The sequence below is a fragment of the Rhinatrema bivittatum genome, chromosome 18 (assembly GCF_901001135.1).
Source record: "Rhinatrema bivittatum chromosome 18, aRhiBiv1.1, whole genome shotgun sequence".
NCBI lineage: Eukaryota > Metazoa > Chordata > Amphibia > Gymnophiona > Rhinatrematidae > Rhinatrema > Rhinatrema bivittatum.
This window is the reverse complement of record NC_042632.1, coordinates 59947092-59963574: the sequence shown is the minus strand read 5'-3', so window position 1 is coordinate 59963574 and position 16483 is coordinate 59947092. Positions and strand designations below refer to the sequence as shown.

The 16483-nt window shown below is 48.0% G+C and overlaps 1 protein-coding gene across 2 annotated transcripts in view; it reads left to right on the top strand.

Moving 5' to 3' along the window:
- The window catches only part of CPLX2 (complexin 2), a 108426-nt gene extending 94313 nt beyond the window's left edge, over positions 1–14113 (top strand). For both annotated transcript variants that reach the window (XM_029583910.1, XM_029583909.1), the window contains exon 4: positions 5303–14113. In XM_029583910.1, the coding sequence (XP_029439770.1) occupies positions 5303–5500 (198 nt within the window). In that variant the 3' untranslated portion in view covers positions 5501–14113. The remainder of the gene's footprint in view (positions 1–5302) is intronic.
- The last annotated feature ends 2370 nt before the right edge of the window (positions 14114–16483 follow it).

The following is a 16483-nucleotide window of genomic DNA, read 5'->3' as shown; positions in this document are numbered from 1 at the left end:
GCTTTAGCCGGTCCCCGCTGATGATGTTGGCTATGAGGAAATCAGTAGTTTACAGCCCCGACTAGGCAGGAGGGTCTCCTCCTTACCCTCAGCTGCCTCAAAGATGCAGGTAATGTTAGTTCTTCAACCTCCTACTGGGAGGTCATTTCATGGACATTGGTGCGCACATTCTGCTCTAACAGCTGGTTCTTACAGGATGACTTTCCCTCCAGGAGACCCGCAAAAGGCCAGAGGAGCTTTCATTCTCAGCTCCAATAACATAATAAAAAGTAAGAGAGAATCTAGGGGTAGCAGAAAACAAACATTTTACACTATTGATTTTGCTCGGTAGATAAAGTGAAGGCTATGCGCCCAAGGCAGGATTCGGAGGCATAAAATGGTCCGTGATCTTCATTGTAAAGTGTACAGGGCCGGTGCTAGCCTTTTTGCTGCCCTGTGCAAAAAATTACTCTCCTGCCCCCGATTCATTCTGTCCCTGCCCCAGCACATCACATAAAGCCTAGCTCCATCCTGCAATCTACATTTTTAAAGCTGACATACACCCCCCAAACCCATGGATAGGAAAGGGTCTGAGGTACCCTAGGTAAACCTTACAGCCTTGCACTCACGCCCCCCCCCCACACACACACACAATTAAATTACGCATTTATAACAAATTTTGCATAACAAACAACAATGAAAAGTTCAGTCTGCTAAGGCAATAATATCACTTACAAAATGCATATTATATTTACAGGCACTGCTGAGGTGCCAACCAGAAAATCCTGCAGAAAAGACCCTTGGAGCTCCTATGGAATTAGACTTTTTGTAATGCGTATTGGGTGTGAGCTTGGCCCTCAGAAAGCCCTGAACAAACAGCATTACCATTACAATACAGTAAACCTCTCATGCCAAAACAGCCCTAACAACCTTATCTATGAAAAGGCAACATTACACCCATTACACCAGGCCCTAGAATACCAATAAAACTCTTATTAGGAAACCCGGCTGCTATAGATCCCTACACAGAAATTACATGCAGGCAAAATACCTCACCTCGGTCACATATGCAGAACACAGGGGGACCCTGACCATACGGAATAAAGAGATCAGAAAGTATAAACAGAAACGTGCTGAGAAGAATTGAACTGAAACCCACAACAAGCAGAGCAACAATGGAAAAACAGACAGGACCATTCTTCATAAAAACGTTAAATAATAAAATCAAGAAATATAAAACATCAATCATAAAAGTAAAATCATATTCATAAAAAGAATAAATATTTCAAATCAGTTAATGAATACAATATCCAAAATTTCCCAAACACCAATAAAATATTTCAAAACATCTGATAAATAAAAAATACAATAATTAAAATGTTCTAATATTTCCCAAAAAAACAATATAATATTTCAAAACAGTAGAAACATCAAATTACACCCAATAATTAAAACTAAGAAAGATTAAATAATATCCTGCTCTCCTTGCCTGGGATCTTCTGATTTCTAGTCACCCTGAAATTGTCATGGATGGGGGCGGTAGAGCCTTACAAATGTTATAGGGATGTGAATCGTTTTTGAATGATTAAAATTATCGTCATATAATTTTAAAATCTTCCAAAATCGTTAGATACGCGATACAATACAAATGCCCCCGATTTATCGTCAGGGGCATTTGTATTGTATCGCTAAATAGGGAGCGGGAAAACCGGCACACCAAAAAAACCCTAAAACCCACCCGAACCTTTAAAACAAATCGCCCACCCTCCTGAACCCCCCCCCCCCCCCCAAAATGTTTTAAATTACCTGGGGTCCAGTGGGGGGGTCCCGACGCGATCTCCTCCCGCTCTCTGGCCACTGCTGCGTTGAGAAATGGCGCCGGTGGCCCTTTGCCCTTGTCATGTGACAAGGGCAAAGGGCCACCGGCGCCCTTGCGTGCGGGAGATCGCCCCTGGACCCCCGCTGGACCCCCAGGGACTTTTGGCCAGCTTGGGGGGGGCCTCCTGACCTCCACAAGACTTGCCAAAAGTCCAGCGGGGGTCCGGGAGCGATCTCCTGCACGCGGGCCGTATTGCCAATCTTCAAAATGGCGCCAGCGCTACCTTTGCCCTCACTATGTCATACGGGCGACCCTCAGCCAGGGGCAATGGGTCAGGATGTGCTGGGGTCATACTGGGAATGCTTGGTCCAGGCTAGGGAGGATGGGGACGAGGAGTGTGCTGGGAGTGCTGGGAGTGCTTGGTCGGGGTGAGGAGTGAGCTGGGCTCCCGTTAGAGAGGGGAGAAGTGAATGCTGGGATCAGTGCTGGCGAGGCATGGAGGGCAGTGCTGGGAGTGCTGGGAGTGCTTGGTCGGGGTGAGGAGTGAGCTGGGCTCCCGTTAGAGAGGGGAGAAGTGAATGCTGGGATCAGTGCTGGCGAGGCATGGAGGGCAGTGCTGGGAGTGCTGGGAGTGCTTGGTCGGGGTGAGGAGTGAGCTGGGCTCACGTTAGAGAGGGGAGAAGTGAATGCTGGGATCAGTGCTGGCGTAGCATGGAGGGCAGTGCTGGGGACAGACTGGGAGTGCTGGGAGTGCTTGGTCCGGGCGAGGGAGGATGGGGGCGAGGAGTGAGCTGGGCTCCCGTTAGAGAGGGGAGAAGTGAATGCTGGGATCAGTGCTGGCGTAGCATGGAGGGCAGTGCTGGGGTCAGACTGGGAGTGCTGGAAGTGCTTGGTCGGGGGCGAGGAGTGAGCTGGGCTCCCGTTAGAGAGGGGAGAAGTGAATGCTGGGATCAGTGCTGGCGTAGCATGGAGGGCAGTGCTGGGGTCGGACTGGGAGTGCTGGGAGTGCTGGGAGTGCTTGGTCGGGGGGAGGAGTGAGCTGGGCTCCCGTTAGAGAGGGGAGAAGTGAATGCTGGGATCAGTGCTGGCGTAGCATGGAGGGCAGTGCTGGGTCAGACTGGGAGTGCTGGGAGTGCTGGGAGTGCTTGGTTGGGGTGAGGAGTGAGCTGGGCTCCCGTTAGAGAGGGGAGAAGTGAATGCTGGGATCAGTGCTGGCGAGGCATGGAGGGCAGTGCTGGGAGTGCTGGGAGTGCTTGGTCGGGGTGAGGAGTGAGCTGGGCTCCCGTTAGAGAGGGGAGAAGTGAATGCTGGGATCAGTGCTGGCGAGGCATGGAGGGCAGTGCTGGGAGTGCTGGGAGTGCTTGGTCGGGGTGAGGAGTGAGCTGGGCTCACGTTAGAGAGGGGAGAAGTGAATGCTGGGATCAGTGCTGGCGTAGCATGGAGGGCAAAAATGTTCTTCTAAGTGGATTATAGATTAAAAATGTTTAATTCACAGGTAAACAGAACATAGGAAAGCCACCATAAGATGGCATAAGAGCAGAGCGAGCCCCTCTGCTAAGGAAAGATAATCTAACAAGCCTCTCGATTAGAAACCCGAACAAAATTGCTTTCCCCTTCTTCCGGACGTCTGGGGCAGGATGGGTCCAGCCACAGGGAAGAGGCCATTCTGGCGACTTTGCAAATGGATGGTTTTGAAGGAAGGAAGCAGGAGGTCTACTAAATACCAAGCAAAGCAGGTTAAAGTAAGAGGGAAGCGAGAACAGCAGCTCCTGGTGCAGAACCAGAACCAGGAGCTGCACCCCCCATCCTAAGGCTCTGCTTTAGGATGGGGGGTGCCATGGACCTCCAGTCCTGCACAATGCATGCGGGGGCTGCTTCCAGCACTTATTGCAGAAGCAGAGCCTCTCTGCTGCCCCTGCCCGGCTTTCAGTGGCACAGGGCTGGGGCCATCTCTCCAGGCGCGTTATTACATCAAAGCAGGGCTGAGGCTCGGGGAAATTATCTGAGATCTGTAATAATCCAGGCAAGAGCAGATATCTTCTCAGATCTCCAGGGCCAAATGCATTCACTTATTAATTCTCAAGAATTTCATTTAATCAACAGCAAGGAGCTCTCTCCTATCCTGGAGACTCTTCCCCACATGAGAATATTTCAGAGTCGCTGGCTCGTCATGAAATTGCCTTTCTCTTTTGAGCAGGATCTTTCTTTTTTAATTCCAGTCTAGGGATGGCTCTTTAGCAGAGAGGGGGGGACCCTTTGGAGAGCTGGGGTAGGGGGTGTCCCTTCTGAGATGAGACTGGCACAGAACCCTAAGCAAGCGGGGACGGGGAGTGGCCTGGGGGCTGTATTTGCTGCTTTGCAATTTTGGTACCCTAGGCCGTTGTCTCACTCCAGTATCGGCTCCTGGGCTGGTTCTTCCTCCTACCCCCAGTCTGCCCGCCACAGCTCTCCTCTGTTTGCCTCTCTTCTAGGGTCCTTCCCTTTCTTTAACCCTTCCATATCTAGGGCTGTTGGGGGGCCCTTCCAGTTTCTGAATGAAATTCTCCCAGCAATCTCTCGGTGCCAGGCATTCTAGCAGCACAAAACGATAACCAAACTGCTCCGAGGCGATGGCTACCTCTTTATTTACTAAGCACTGGCTCACATACAATGTAGATTGATTGCGAAGCTCGGGAGATGCTGAATTGGCAGCTTCCTGCGTGCAGAAGGAACTTCCAGGGTCCTCTGCACAGGCTGTAAGCGTCTTCACCGTTTTGGTCCAGATTATCTGCTGACGTAACGGGAAGTTAATTGCCAGCAAGGGATGGTGCAGGTCTCTGGAGTAAGGCTGGAATCAGATGCTCGCAGGTTGGCATTATGAAAGGCCGGGATGTTTGAGCATGGCAGACTCTGGCTTCTAATGCTGCTGCTTACTTAGCTTTTCAAGTTTAGATTGTTTACTTGTTGTATGTTTACCCATTCTGTGCTATTTTTGTATATTGATGTTGTAAATCTACTCTGGGGTGTCAGTTTAAAGAGGCATCTCTAGTTGGACATTACACTGCAGTGATGACGTTCCTGTGGTGCTCTATGGCTAAGACTGAGTCACACGTGTGGTTTTGTGGTGCTGCTGGCCTGGGTTAGTGATAGGCTGCAAGATGTAGACAGACGTCAGCAGGTAAAGGGTGCAGAGCACCCACAGTTAGCAGACAAGCCCAGGCCAGCCCAGTCACTCACTGCAGTCTGCTCAGCTCCCCAGGCACAAATATCTGTTAATAATACCAACTTGCAGCTTCAGGGGATCCTTTACAAGCAGAGCATGTCAAAGCGTGCATGCAGCTCTGGAGGTGGGAACGCTAGGGTCTCACTACTCCTGGGGGAGCTGAGGCAGTTTCCCAGGGTCCCGCAGAGCCACGGGCAGAGCTGGGATTAGAACTCCCGCTAATGGAAGTGTGTCTGTCATCCCTTCAGGGTGATTGTGTTCCCACTTATGACGTTTGTCTCTCTGGTTCTTTGCGGATTTAGTACGGGCTGAAGAAGAAAGAGGAGAAGGAAGCCGAAGAGAAGGCAGCCATGGAGCAGCCCTGCGAAGGCAGCTTAACCCGTCCTAAGAAAGCCATCCCGGCCGGCTGCGGTGACGAGGAGGAGGAGGAGGAGGAGAGCATTCTGGATACCGTCCTCAAGTATCTGCCCGGACCCCTGCAGGACATGTTGAAAAAGTAATAGAGACCCAGTGGGCTGCACCAGCACCTCCTGCCCAAAACCTTTCCTCAGCTACATCGGAAGGCAAACAAAACTAAATCTCTCTCATCCCTGGGACAAGGAGAAAAAAAAGCACCAAACGCCTGCTCTAGGTGATAGTTTTCCTCATTTCCATCCCTAAGGATCTCGGAGCCAGCGTGGCCTGCTATGTCCAGAGCCAGGGATCATTGCCTGCATCGCATCATCCGTTCTCTTTCCCAAATCCATGCTGGCCACTAAGCTAACGCACAAGGCGCCCCTCCGGACCCTCAGCCTTCCACATTCACTTCCTCACCTTCACCCCAAGCAAGGGACAGGGAGGCCCTGCTCCCGGAGGCGGGGACAGTAACTTGCACGTGGGCGCGCGCCACGCTCGCGTCCGTTTTATAACATACGCAGGACGCGCGAGTACCTGCACGCAAAGGCCGTGTCTGCTGTGTGAGTGGGTGGAGTTTGTAAGATATGCGAGCTGATGCCAATACCCATTTCCCCACTCCATTCCCAGATCAAGGATAGGACTTCCTTACCCCCCAGCTACCTGCCCTAACCCTTAAAACCCTGCTGCGCAGCCTCATGTATTTGGGTTTGCTCTCACACCTCCTCCGAGGCAGAGGTAAACGTAGGCAGTAGGGGACCCCGACACGCTTCTGCACATAAGTGGATCCGAATCGCCCATGTCCTGTCAGACTCCACCCTCTCCCTGCCCACTTTTTGTCTTTTGGATTTGTGCACATACCAGGAGCTATGTGCATACTCAGCCACTTTTTACTGGCCAGAGACAGGTGCGTATCTCCCGGCTTTGGCCTTTTAAAATCTATCCATTACAGTCTGTCTTTAGCTGAGGCAATGGAGGGTTAAGTGACTTGCCCAGGGTCACATGGAGCAGTAGCGGGAGAAGCAGGATCTGAACCCTACCTTCCCTCATTCTCAGCCTGCTAGCCCACTCCTCTTAGCTTGTCAGAAATACAGGGGGTCTAGGCCACTCCTCTTAGCTTGTCAGAAATACAGGGGTCTAGGCCCCTCCTCTTAGCTTGTCAGAAATACAGGGGTCTAGGCCCCTCCTCTTAGCTTGTCAGAAATACAGGGGTCTAGGCCACTCCTCTTAGCTTGTCAGAAATACAGGGGGTCTAGGCCCCTCCTCTTAGCTTGTCATAAATACAGGGGTCTAGGCCCCTCCTCTTAGCTTGTCAGAAATACAGGGGTCTAGGCCACACCTCTTAGCTTGTCAGAAATACAGGGGGTCTAGGCCTCTCCTCTTAGCTTGTCAGAAATACAGGGGTCTAGGCCACGCCTCTTAGCTTGTCAGAAATACAGGGGGTCTAGGCCCCTCCTCTTAGCTTGTCAGAAATACAGGGGTCTAGGCCACGCCTCTTAGCTTGTCAGAAATATAGGGGGTCTAGGCCCCGCCTCTTAGCTTGTCAGAAATACAGGGGGTTTAGGCCCCTCCTCTTAGCTTGTCAGAAATACAGGAGGTCTAGGCCCCTCCTCTTAGCTTGTCAGAAATACAGGGGTCTAGGCCACGCCTCTTAGCTTGTCAGAAATACAGGGGGTCTAGGCCCCTCCTCTTAGCTTGTCAGAAATACAGGGGTCTAGGCCACGCCTCTTAGCTTGTCAGAAATACAAGGGGTCTAGGCCCCGCCTCTTAGCTTGTCAGAAATACAGGGGGTCTAGGCCCCTCTTAGCTTGTCAGAAATACAGGGGGTCTAGGCCCCTCCTCTTAGCTTGTCAGAAATACAGGGGGTCTAGGCCACACCTCTTAGCTTGTCAGAAATACAGGGGGTCTAGGCCCCTCCTCTTAGCTTGTCAGAAATACAGGGGGTCTAGGCCACTCGTCTTAGCTTGTCAGAAATACAGGGGGTCTAGGCCACTCCTCTTAGGTTGTCAGAAATACAGGGGTTTAGGCAACTCCAAGCAGTTCCCTGTTTTGTATTTTGGTGACAGCTTAAGGCAGCTCCTTGTACTCTCACTCGATGTTCCACTTGGTCTGTGTCTGTGTCAGCAAATATCCCTGGCAGTGTCAGGCTTGTGTGGGCTACACTGGATATTCTCTTCCAGTCCCTTGTCCTAAGACCATGCTGGCTGCATTCTAACTAATAATATTTGCTGGGTGGGTTCTGACCCCACCTAACAAGAGGAGAGGGGAAACATTTCTTGTGCTAATCTGGCAGTTTAATCCTTGGTTCTTCTGACCAAGAACTGATCGGAGGTCTGCAAGCTAATTTCAGAAAAGATAGGTCATTACTGTCTCTCTCCTCTGGACCCTATCAGCTGCTCATTAGTACACGAATCCTAGTCCTCTGATGCACCTTTGCCCTAAATGAATTGCCATCTCGCCCCTCTTCTCCTGCAGTAACAGTTTAACCCCTCGATGACATATTTAGAGTGACTGGCCTGCTACGTGTGCAGGAATGTTGCATGTGCCAGATGAGACAGACTGGCAGTGCCAGCTGTCACCGTCTAACCCCCAGAGAACAGCACTGCCAAGCTGTATCCTCCAGCAGTGGATATGCTTGACTCATATCCTCCAGCAGTGGATATGCTTGACTCATATCCTCCAGCAGTGGATATGCTTGACTCATATCCTCCAGCAGTGGATATGCTTGACTCATATCCTCCAGCAGTGGATATGCTTGACTCATATCCTCCAGCAGTGGATATGCTTGACTCATATCCTCCAGCAGTGGATATGCTTGACTCATATCCTCCAGCAGTGGATATGCTTGACTCCGCATTTCTTCCTTGTTGTAAGGTGGGATGGAGGGTGGGGGGAGGACACAGAAGAATGTCCCAGACCCTCCCTAACATTTCCTGGGGTGCAGACAGAGCAGGCCCAGGTTTCTCCCTCGCCATAACTGCAGAATCCGCTGTTTAGGGATCTGCACAAGCACAATCTGACTCCGAGATCCTTCCTTCTCTCCAGCCTGCTCTGTCCCATGGGAACTTTGTGCCTCTCTTTCCTCTAAGCCATGTGAAGGGATCTTCAGCAGCCCTGGCTTTTCTCCCCAGGGGACTCCATCAGCTGGTCCTGAAGCGGTGATCCCTGACCCCTCCTGCTGGCTAGCGTTACGATTAAACAGCTGCTCTTTCCTTTTCATTCTTTTTGATCTCCACTAGCTGAACTTTCATTTTGTGCCATGATTTCCCAATTTTATGTTGCCTTATTTTTCTGTAGAAAGTAAAGTCCTGCAGTTTTTCCACCCCTGGGTCAGCCGTTCACCTCCTCCTAGCTCAGAGGCTCTCAGGGAGGGCTGCGCCCGAGTCTGGCGTTCAGAATGGCCGCGCTGAATATTCAGTGCATGGGTCTGAATAGTGTACTTACCTTGAAAGCTCGAGCCAGGAATGGAGGGGAGATCCCTATTTTAGGTCATTCCTTGCTGGGGCTCGGTCCCGGTGTCAGCCATGCAATGGCTCTTCCATGTAGCATTACAGGTGCCCTGCTTCCTGCATTTACAGCCCTCTCAGGGGGGGCCTTGCTGTGCCACCAAGCAAGCAGCCCCCAGCGGGAGGGGGCCAGGATCGGCTGACAGGGATGGGAAAGGCTGCAGACTTCATCTTTCAGTTGCATATTCACAAGGAGGGCCATCAGCTCGCCTCGGCTCATTTCTCCTGTTATTTTCATCCAAAACTCCACCGGGTTTTAAGCGAAACTTTTCAGTGAGCTTTTCAGAAAGGTGGGTTCTAAGAGCAAGAAGTTATTTTCTACTGTTTGCTGGTTTCTAAGCTGCCTTTAGCACTTCTGCTTCTTTGAAGGCACTGACTGAGTAGCCCAATGTCACGTGAGCCTAGGAGGGGCTCTTTTCCACTGGTTAAAATGCTGTCGTTCCCTTCATTCTGCTCCCAGACGCAGGTAAAGGTGAGAATGGATGTGCACGTGCTGTTGATGTGCTCAGGTGGAAGCAGACAGCGACAGAAGCAAAAGCACCAAGCCGCAGGGCTGCATTTCTTACACATTCCAGGAAGCGTGTTCATTGTCCGGCCTGCCGGCCTGGGGACCAAGTCTTATTACTGTAAAGCTTTACTGCATATTTCAGATCGCTGTTTTGTACATTTGTTTTGTAAACTGCTAGATCTATCTGTCCCATCAGGCAGTCTGAGGACTGAGGGAGACGGTGGCGCACAGCATGGATTAAAAAGGCCATGCCTGGTCCATCTCTGTCCATGCTGACCTTCCACCTCCTCACCTCCCTGGCTCCTTTTTTTGTTACTTGCTTAAACAAATCATCAGCTGAGCCCCTTTCAGGGACGCTGCAGGCTGAACAGAGTCACTGCTCGAACATGTCTGTATCTTTATTGTTTTACCAGACCAAAGTGACTGTCCTCAGTGGCTTTCATGGGTACTCAAGCAGTTTGGCTTCATTTGGAAACCTGAGACCTCTGCTGCCCTAAGGTTCTGTGGGTGAGGAAGTCGCTGGCATTTGTTTCTGCCTGGTTATCTTGGCATCAGTGCATAAACTAAGTTTTGGCAATGGTGAGCGGAGGAAGTGCAAACTCTTCCAGTCACTGACCTGAGAGCCACAGCCGTGAGGTGCATGAATGAGAGGGGATGGAGACGAGCAGGGTGCGCTGAGCCCCTGGCATTCCTCACCTGATACAATACAGGCAGAGGGGGCCTCCTGCCCTCTGTGTCACACCTGAGCAGGCTCCAGCAGACACTGTCCCGGGCAGGTGCTTTGCCATCGTTCACCATAATTTCATCTTTTCTCACAGAAGCACCAGAGGCAGGGCAGTGCGTGTGTGCATGGGAGTCCTGCCTTACCACAAACGTTCGTAAAATGGGGAGGACTTCAATTTAAAGCAAAATCAAAAACTCTTTTTCCAGTTTGTAGAAAGCTTCTCAGCCCACTCTAGTAAAGCTAGGACTGCTGCTTACTGCCAGCGTTTGGACAGACCTCCAGGCACACCTCCTCACAAGCTTGAAATGAATCCCCCCAAACCCACAGCAAACAGAGAGAGGAACATTTTCCAAAACATCTCCATAGGCAAAGGAGAGCTTTACCATGCAAATGGCTTTAGAGAAAATTGGCAGCTCTCGATGCAGACTCTGCACCTCTTTAGAGGCCATTATTTAGCCGGCCAGTCGTGTGTGAATAAAGTTATTCAAACTTTCTCTCCTTGCCTTTGTCTGGATATCCTTGCTGAATAACTTCAGTCTAAAGCTAATCAGACAAAGCTGAGTAACTTTAGCTACTGAATATCCCACCCCAGAACGCCCCCGGGCTACCTCTATCACTATCTAAATTTTGTGTGAGCTATGATTTGCAAGGACACAACGTAGCAAGATGTGTCCGGCTAATTCCCAAAATTAGCAGGACAAAAGCTTTGAATATAGGGACCTTATGGCTTAACATCCCAAATCCAGATGTGCTGCTAAGTGGCAGATATTTCCATTTAATATGGAGCTAATTGTATTGTTTAAATTTATTTTGACCCTCTGATCACAGTCTCTTCTTTCACTATACACACACATCTGGGCAGTTCTCCTCTCAACGGTGAAGGTTCTTCACAGATTCCCCTCATCTAAAACATTTTGGCTGCTCTGAATTCTTCTTACAAACAAGTGATGCGAGCAGCTGGTAACTATTAGACCTGTTAGCACTGGTACCTATCGTGGAACTACTCCCCATCCATCAATGTGGCACTTCTGGCAGCAAATGATCTTCATTTGCCTCTTACAATGTAGTTTTCTTGCAGAAGTGCCTGTCATGATGGCTACATTGATGGCTGCTAACACTGCTTCAGTTCTATGATAGAGCGGTGTCCTTCAGTTATCACCCAATGCTTATTACCATTGGTATCTAAACAGCTGTGATTGGGTGGGACTTACTGTCATGTCAGCCCCGCTCCCAAGTCATTCCCACAGTCCCAGTCCTTAAGAAGCCATGGCTGAGGGCTCCTTTCCAGAGCCAAGGCCAGGAAAGTGGTGATCAATAAGTGGGATTGATGACATTGATCTTGCAGGAGGTAAAGCCATAGACTTTGTCAGGTTTGTCCTTCATCCTGTTTTGTGTTCTCTGTCCAGACCCTCAGAATGAGGATCTGTAGCTAGCACACTGCACAAGAAGACTGGTAAACAGGAGGAGACACCAATCTGTCACCCCCGCCTCTTCCTTACTGCTCCTACCAGTTTTTGCTTCAGCAATGGCACTCTTAAAACGAGAAGAGATGTGCTCTTTTCTGACACCTTTATCAGCTTCAGCATTGACATGAGTGAGTCATCCCTCATGGCCTTAAAGCCAGAAAGAAAGTTCTTAACCAAGGTTTCTTGTGCGCCAGATGTCTGACCACCTCCAGGAGGATCTCTGCCCTACCCTGCCTCAAGGCAGAAGTCATGTTATCAGCTCTGGAGACGTCTCTGCTGGCAACGCTCCTTGAGCAATGCTGGCTGTGTCACTTTGTCCCACAAGATTTCCACTCCTGTCTCGAATCAGGTTAGGACAACCTAAGCAATCTGCAGGTGGCTACTCCCTATAAGAACCCCAGTATCTCATTAAAAAGATATTTTCCTGGCACCAACTTACCAGTGTTCCCCCTTCAGGGAAATTTCACTTTGACATCTCTAGAAAAAAGGGAAAATGAGATCCGTGCCCCATCTCTTGTCAGTTCTTATAATGGCGCCAGATCGAAGAGCACACCCTTACTCATCCTTCCCCCTTTCTGATGTTGAGATAAACTCCTGGCTTTTTCCATCAACCATGAGCACAAGCTAAATTCACGTTTTAACGTTTCTTTGTGTCAAGAGACCAAATCCGTTCCATTTCCTCCCTGCCCTTTTTCAATAGTTAAAGCCATATCAGTTAGACTGCAATATTTAGAAAAAGTGGGGAAAAAGCAGAAGCGATTAAAGATTGTGTTCAAAGGGATGTATTAGATATTCTGTTTCATGCCATAAGGAACCTCTCTGTGTGTTCATACAGTGTGTGTTGGGGTTCTTAGCCATTCTGTTGACCATGGGTTGTGTGTTTTGCAATTGTTATCAATGGTTGTCTCTGTAACAGGGTAAATCCTCTTCTGTTCCATCATGTAACCTTGTCTAGAGTTACCAAACTGGATGGTCACCCTAGGTTATAATGAAACCCTAGTGCACGCTGAGGGATGAACAACCACCAGGCCTGGAATAGCACATAAAACAAAAGAATGGGGGACAAGTGATTAAGGGTTAAAAGAAAGAAATCTAATGGAGGCAAGTTCATTGTAAGTTTTCCTAGTGTTTGAGTGTCAGGAGTCTGTAGTGCAAAGCATGTGAATGTGACCCTGTGGTCTCTGCTTGCATTTTGACCCCTAGAGCTAAACTCTTGTTTCTTTGCACTATGGCTAATTCTTGTATTTGCTTCAAGCACTCTGCAATCAATAGCCAGCAATCTAACTTATAGATATGGGATAAAGGGCTGAGTAAGCCCAAAGTGGCTTCACAGAGGAAAAGCCTTCCTTTGGGTTTCCATATTTCCCTACAATCAGGGCCCATTCAAGAAAGTGAACCAAGGGGGAAATGAGTGCGGTCTCCCTGCCCTTCATACCAGTCCAGCATTTCTCCTGCTGGAAAATGACACCGACTGTGTGGGAGTAAAAACAAATCTTGCACTCAGATGATCCAATAATCTGAGGAAAACTCCATGGAGATGCTAAGTGGTGCTGCAGGGGAAGCAACAGAACTTGCAATATCCCTATTATTACTGCAAGGGCTTTCATAAAAAAGGGGTCCATTATTTTATCAGCTTCAAAACAGCCACCAGTGTCTTCAGCCAGATACGATGGAAGTTGCAACCTTTATCAACTGTGTCTCTCTCTTGAATGTTTGTCTTAGTGAATGTGGATGGCTGACTTGTGTTACAAGCTCTTACAGTCCATTTGTCTGGTTCTGCTTGCTGGTTATGGTGGCGTAGAAGACCCAGGAGTCCCAGTCAGAGTTTTTAGTCAACATGCTTAGTATGGTCTCGTTGCAACGTAGAACATCTCAACAGCTAACTGTGAAGCCTTATCGTCATTATGAAGGTCATCTCTGGGCCCGGTTCAAGTATGACCTGTTCATAGAAAGAAAGCAACGCTGCAATTTAGGCGCCAACAGTAACCTACCAAGGGTTGTTGTACATGAAACTCCCTCCCAGTTCTTATTCACAAGCACAGCCAACCTGGAAGAAAGGTTGGGTTCGGTCATGTGAGACTCTTCACCTGACCTCAGCCTCTGAGATAGGACCCAATGCTTCATTTCAGGCTACTTTGCTTTAAATTTCTGTAAAATAGCACAAGGGGAATATAAAACTTTGCCTCCAGTCGTGCAATCGGTGGTACTGTATCCAGCAATCCTGGCACACTGGGGCTTTCCCAACCTACTGATGAAGGCAGCAGCTTTCAGGGGACTTGTATGCCGACATGGAGACTCCTCTAGCACAGGGTGATCAGCCAAACCTAAAGTGACCATCCAAGTTACTAGTCTTTGAAACAAAAACAAATAAAAAGTTTGTATTTGTCTTGTATTCCAAATCATTGTCTAAACACCCAACACAGTGATAAAAAGTGTGAATAGTAAAAATAAAAATTCTGTATTTACTAAAAAGCCATTGCTTGTTCTTCTGATGTTTGTAACATTTTCAGGCTAAGAGTCAAAAAATAAAAATAAAAAAAGAAACCTCAACAAAATTTGCTTCAGACGTATATTTTCTTTCTGTTGCAAGCTTAAACTGATTGTCTAGTTTTTCTTATGGACAGTTTTGTGTTGTTGGGACTCCTCAGAGCCATCATAAACAGCATCAGAGCTACGTTCTACTCCAGTGCCAAGTCTGGTGAGCTTTGCTATCACCTGGTACAATTTACCATTGAACAAGGGCCTGTGCCTGCTATTTCTGCAACATTTTATCCTATTTTGTAATGCACTAATTGCTCAAATGTATTTGACTTCTGTGCCCAGGGCATCTTTGCACCCAGCTGCACTTTTTCTATGATTTAAGACGCGCTGCTACGCTGAAACATCTAGCAAGGAATGCATCGCCTTTTCAGAAGGCATTTGACAAAGTTCCTCATGAGAGGCTTCTAGGAAAAGTAAAAAGTCATGGGATAGGTGGCGATGTCCTTTCGTGGATTGCAAACTGGCTAAAAGTCAGGAAACAGAGAGTAGGATTAAATGGACAATTTTCTCAGTGGAAGGGAGTGGTCAGTGGAGTGCCTCAGGGATCTGTATTGGGACCCTTACTTTTCAATATATTTATAAATGATCTGGGAAGGAATACGACGAGTGAGGTAATCAAATTTGCAGATGACACAAAATTGTTCAGAGTAGTTAAATCACAAGCAGATTGTGATAAATTGCAGGAAGACTTGTGAGACTGGAAAATTGGGCATCAAAATGGCAGATGAAATTTAATGTAGATAAGTGCAAGGTGATGCATATAGGGAAAAATAACCCATGCTATAGTTAAACAATGTTAGGTTCCATATTAGGTGCTACCACCCAAGAAAAAGATCTTGGCGTCATAGTAGATAAACATTGAAATCGTCGGCTCAGTGTGCTGCAGCCGTCAAAAAAGCAAACAATGTTGGGAATTATTAGAAAGGGAATGGTGAATAAAACGGAAAATGTCATAATGCTTCTGTATCGCTCCATGGTGAGATCGCACCTTGAATACTGTGTACAATTCTGGTCGCCGCATCTCAAAAAAGATATAGTTGCGATGGAGAAGGTACAGAGAAGGGCAACCAAAATGATAAGGGGATGGAACAGCTTCCCTATGAGGAAAGACTAAAGAGGTTAGGACTTTTCAGCTTGGAGAAGAGACGACTGAGGGGGGATATGATAGAGGTGTTTAAAATCAAGAGAGGTCTAGAACGGGTAGATGTGAATCGGTTATTTACACTTTCGGATAATAGAAAGACTAGGGGGCACTCCATGAAGTTAGCATGGGGCACATTTAAAACTAATCGGAGAAAGTTCTTTTCCACTCAATGCACAATTAAACTCTGGAATTTGTTGCCAGAGGATGTGGTTAGTGCAGTTAGTACTGCTGTGTTTAAAAAAGGATTGGATAAGTTCTTGGAGGAGAAGTCCATTAACTGCTATTAATTAAGTTGACTTAGAAAATAGCCACTACTATTACTAGCAACGGTAACATGGGATAGACTTAGTTTTTGGGTACTTGCCAGGTTCTTATGGCCTGGATTGGCCACTGTTGGAAACAGGATGCTGGGCTTGATGGACCCTTGGTCTGCCCAGTATGGCATGTTCTTATGCAGTGTATTTACATACACACCTTTCTGCATGCTTGTCTGACTGTTCAGTGATTAGTGGCTGCAATTAACTTTTATAGTGACGGAAGGGTCAAGGGTATTATCATACTGCCAAAAAACGTCCATGTCATCATGAGAAGTGGATACACACCAGTTTTGCTGACTCCCATACTAGCACATTCCTCAAGGTAAGCGCCAGGCTGCAGTGGAATGAAGACTAAAAGTCAGACCCGGTCAACCATCTCTTAATGACAATGAGTTGGCCTGAGCTGCAACTAGCAGGTTTGGAGAGGAGTGAGGAAAAGAACACAGGTGATCAATAGTGCATTCTGGTGAAATCTTTTATTTACAGAACATAAGAACATGCCATACTGGGTCAGACCAAGGGTCCATCAAGCCCAGCATCCTATTTCCAACAGTGGCCAATCCAGGCCATAAGAACCTGGCAAGTACCCAAACACTACGTCTATTCCATGTTACCGTTGCTAATGGCAGTGGCTATTCTCTAAGTGAACTTAATAGCAGTTAATGGACTTCTCCTCCAAGAACTTATCCAATCCTTTTTTAAACACAGCTACACTAACTGCACTAACCACATCCTCTGGCAACAAATTCCAGAGTTTAATTGTGCGTTGAGTGAAAAAGAACTTTCTCTGATTAGTTTTAAATGTGCTACTTGCTAACTTCATGGAGTGCCCCCTAGTCTTTCTATTATCTGAAAGAGTAAATAACCGATTCATATTTACCCAT